This window comes from Pan paniscus, chromosome 3 (assembly GCF_029289425.2).
Source record: "Pan paniscus chromosome 3, NHGRI_mPanPan1-v2.0_pri, whole genome shotgun sequence".
Taxonomy (NCBI): domain Eukaryota; kingdom Metazoa; phylum Chordata; class Mammalia; order Primates; family Hominidae; genus Pan; species Pan paniscus.
Genome location: NC_073252.2, coordinates 144501826 through 144505825, shown reverse-complemented (window position 1 = coordinate 144505825; position 4000 = coordinate 144501826). Strand labels below are relative to the sequence as shown.

Sequence of the window (4000 nt, the reverse complement as noted above, 5' to 3'; positions counted from 1 at the left end):
GTATTCCTATAAATATTAACATGTAGTCAACAAAGCAATTGAAAACTGGAAGACTGAAATACCTTGGTGAAATCTAAAATCTGAAGGGCAAACACCAAGTGGCAAATGCACCTAAAACTAGAAAATGGTGCATCAGTCATGCTTCCAACTGCTTCTTCCCTTCTGTTAGAGGTGTGTGTATGTGTGTGTGTGTGTGTGTAAGGGTAAGTGAGAGCGCTCATGTGTCATGGGGACAATGTGGGAATCCCCATTAAATATGTAACGAAGTAAACAATACTTCAGACAGTGAATCAGGTCTACACGATTAAGACATCCATTACTGAGTGTCGACTCACAAATCAGAACACTACCAGTAAAAACAAAGAAAAAAACAATCTTCATTCAAGTGAGAATATACAAATGGGTCAAAAGGAACACAGTATAGGAGGAAAGCTGTAAAAATTCGGTAAACTCATCAAACAAAATTTTTTGAACGTTACTAGCTATACATTTCCCCCACTTTTTTTAGACGGAAGAAGTTTAATTAATTAGAATGTGCACAAAATTAAGTTGCTAGAGAGATAAATTAATAATTTACAGAGGGTTGTTCTGCAATAATCTAATAATAGCTTTCAAGATCAGTGAACACAGCAGGCGCAACTCTTTTCTTAAGCATTAACACTTCAGAGAAGGAAAAGGGGGTAAGAACCACAATAAAAATATATATATAATATACAGTGTAAATGCAGAAAATCTGCCATCTTTTTTTAAAATTCAAAATACTTTAGAGATGTCTCTATCACATTAAGCATCAACTCTAGTTTAAAGTTTTAGTCCTGAATCAATTTCTATTTCTGAAAAATAGTTGCAAAGTGTACTTTTAAACTTGAACACGGGTGATGTCTGTAAGAATAAAAACAAATCTTACTTGATCATTCTTGTGGACTTTTTAAACACTGTCTCGTCTGCCTTCCTGCAAACAGCCATCTCCACACTTCCTCTGAAGAAGCCGAGGTGGGGTTCAAAGGGACAACTTTGCTACAACAGACAAATACCATCTTTTGTTATTCTTTCCTTTGAGAAACTGTTTCACATTCTCACCGGATTGGGCTCAGTTGTTCGCTCGTTCGCTCCCTCTTCAGTCCTCGATTTGTCGAGATTCACATTTACTGGAATTGTTTCTGGTCGCCAAAAGTGAAAAGAGGCAGAAGAGAGGAGAGAAAAGAGGGGACGAGGAAAGGGGCGTCTCTGGAGAGGCCAAGAGTCTTCTAAATGCCGGCGGAATATTTCATTCTTTTCTGTTTCTGCCTCTGGTTGCAGAACCAGACGCGCACCACGTTTTTCTTCAGGTCCAGCTTCTCCGCGATGGCGGCGATCTTTTCAGAGGAGGGCCGAGGCTGAATGGCAAAGTAGGCTTCGAGCGAGCGCTTCTCTGGCGCAGCGATGGACGTGCGCTTGCGCTTCTTCTCCGCGCCATTGAAGAGCTCAGGCTTGGTGAGCTTCTCGCGGTGGGACTTCTCGGCTTCCTCGAGCCATGCCTGCAGGATGGGTTTGAGCGCGATCATGTTATTGTGCGACAGTGTGAGGGACTCGAACCTGCAGATGGTGCTCTGGCTAAGCGAGCCCACGCCGGGGATCTTGAGGTTGGCCAGCGCGGAGCCCACATCTGCCTGGGTCACCCCCAGCTTGATGCGTCGCTGCTTGAAGCGCTCGGCGAATGCCTCCAGGTCCCGCGGGTCGGCGTCCACGTCGCTCATGCAGCCCATGTGCGACGGCAGCCCGTGCGCATGGGCCATGCTGAGCGCTGCTTGGTGCATGGGGTTCATGGTGGCCATGTGCGGCGCGTGAGCCGGCGTGGACACCACAGCGCCGTCGGGGCCCGCCATAGCGCCCAGGGCCAGCCCGGGACTCAGGTGCTCCAGCAGCTCGCCCTCCAGCGCCTGGTGCGGTTGGTGGTGGTGGTGGTGGTGATGGTGGTGGTGGTGGTGCGTGCCCGCCAACGCGGAAGGGTGCGAGATGGGCACCGATGAAGAAGAGGCGGCCGACGTGCACGGGATGGTGTTCATAGTGTGGTAGGTGGCGTCCGGTTTGAAGGGGCTGTGGTGGGGTGGATGGTGGTGGTGGCTCTTGCTCTGGGAGACGATGTCCACGGCTGCCAGAGCCTCGGCGCGGGCCAGCAGACTCTCATCCAGCCCGCCGAATATATTGCTCTGCAATTGTAAGTAGAAGGCACACATTACGCTCAGCAGGGAATTGTACGCGCTCTCTCCGGAAGCCCCGGCCCAGGGCTCGACACCGTCGCCGCGCCTACAACATTCCCAGATCCTTAAAATAATAATAATAATAATCCTGAAAACAGAGGTGAAGAGAAAAAGAGGGAAGCCACAAAAAGGAGCCGAGAGTGCAGGAGGAGGAGGAAAGTGAGCCTGTAGACACAACGAAACACAACACAACACGCGCACAGGCAACATCCCAGGTCATAAAAATTAATATGAAAGGCAAGACCTGCTGAATACTTAAGAGAGAGAGAGGGGAAAATTGGTTGGAGGTGTGGGGTGATTTGCTGTGCAGACATGAAAAAAACATCAAGCAGATAAAGGGGGCTGTCAAAATGTGCCTTTAAGCGGTGATTATGCAGAAATACGCACCGGTGGGGTTGGAAGACAGGCTCTCCGCATAGCCTCCGAGCCCCCGCCGCCGCTGCTGCCACTGCTGCTGGAGCTGCTGCTTCGGCCTCCGCCGCCGCCGCCGCCCCCGCCGCCGCCACCAGCGTTGCTCGAGCTGCTGGGGGAGCTGGCCGAGGGCGCGGTGGGAGCCGAGGAGCCCGGCGAGGTGCTGTGCAGTGCCGAGTACTTGGGCTCCACGTGCAGGCTGCCGCCGTGCGGCATGCTAAACGCCTGCTTGCTGTTCAGGGACATCATCATCATCTTCCCGCCCGCCGGGGCGCTGATCCGTAGAGGCACTCACTGGCCCCGGCTGCCGGGACCCTCCGAGAAGTGCCGGGCCGGCCGGGGCTGGAGCTGGGAAGGGCTGTGCGAAGTTGAGCTCACCCGCCGCCGCCTCCGGACTCTGTACGCCTGATCTCGGCTACGCGCTCCTTCGCCGCCTCTGCAGTCAGTCTGAACGGATGCCTGACTCCGCTTGCCGCTAGCTGCAGACCTCGGCACCCGAAACTGCCCCCGCTCCTCGCGGCCGGCGAGTTATACTCCCCTCTCCCCGCGCCTACCCCCGCGCCCCCCGCCCTCCCTCTCTCCCGCGCGCCTCCGCCCTCCCTTGCCAGGAAACGCCGGCTCCTGTTCGGTTTCTCGCGTTGCCCCTTCTTCCTCTCTACTCCCCTCAGGCTTGAGTCCTTTCTGCTCTCTCAGCACTCGCCTGGCGCTCCCCCACCGCGCCCTCCGCCGCCCCTTTTCTGCCCCCGCCCGTGCTCTGTTGCCGCCGCCCCTTCGCAGCGTCCCGCGGCTGCTACTCACAATCGCGCCCCCACTCAACCCCACCCAAATGGCCAGGTCCGCGCTCCAGTCGCCAGGCAGTGCCTACCTAAGGACCAGCCTCCAGCCCCTCCCGCTTCTTCTGCCGGGTCTCTGTCTCACCGGAAAAAGAAACTCCCAAATAAAGTTGCGGCCCAAGCCAGCGTTGGGTAGGTAAGAGTGCCTCTTACCTGGCTGCCACCTCCTACGCCTCCTGCTTACCACTAAGTTCCAGGCTTCCAACCCCACTCGGCCCGCCCCCACCCCGTCAGCTCAGGTGACCCTGATCCCAGGTTCCCGGCCACCGCTGAGAACACAGACGCTGCGGCCAACCCGGGTTCTGCGCGCGGCTCTGAACTCCCGGCCCAATACGAGCGGAGGTCGGCGTTCGGCTACGAGCCCCCCACGGCCCGGCGGGTGCCTGGTGCCAAAGAGACATGGGGTCGGAGGGGCTGCAGGGCTTTCTCTCACTCGATTTCTCGCAGCTCTCAGCGGATTGGACAGCCGCGGAGCAGGCTCGGGTCGTCTGTGCGCATGCGACTCCTCCCCCTCCC

The 4000-nt window shown here is 55.4% G+C and overlaps 1 protein-coding gene across 1 annotated transcript; it reads right to left on the bottom strand.

Moving 5' to 3' along the window:
• Positions 1–222: 222 nt before the first annotated feature.
• On the bottom strand, positions 223–3165 carry POU4F2 (POU class 4 homeobox 2). Its single transcript, XM_003815850.5, has 2 exons — positions 2628–3165; positions 223–2189 (listed from the first exon to the last, which is right to left on the bottom strand). Exons 1-2 carry the CDS (start codon positions 2904–2906, stop codon positions 1248–1250), a joined length of 1221 nt encoding a protein of 406 aa, XP_003815898.1. The 5' UTR covers positions 2907–3165; the 3' UTR covers positions 223–1247.
• Between the last annotated feature and the right edge of the window lie 835 nt (positions 3166–4000).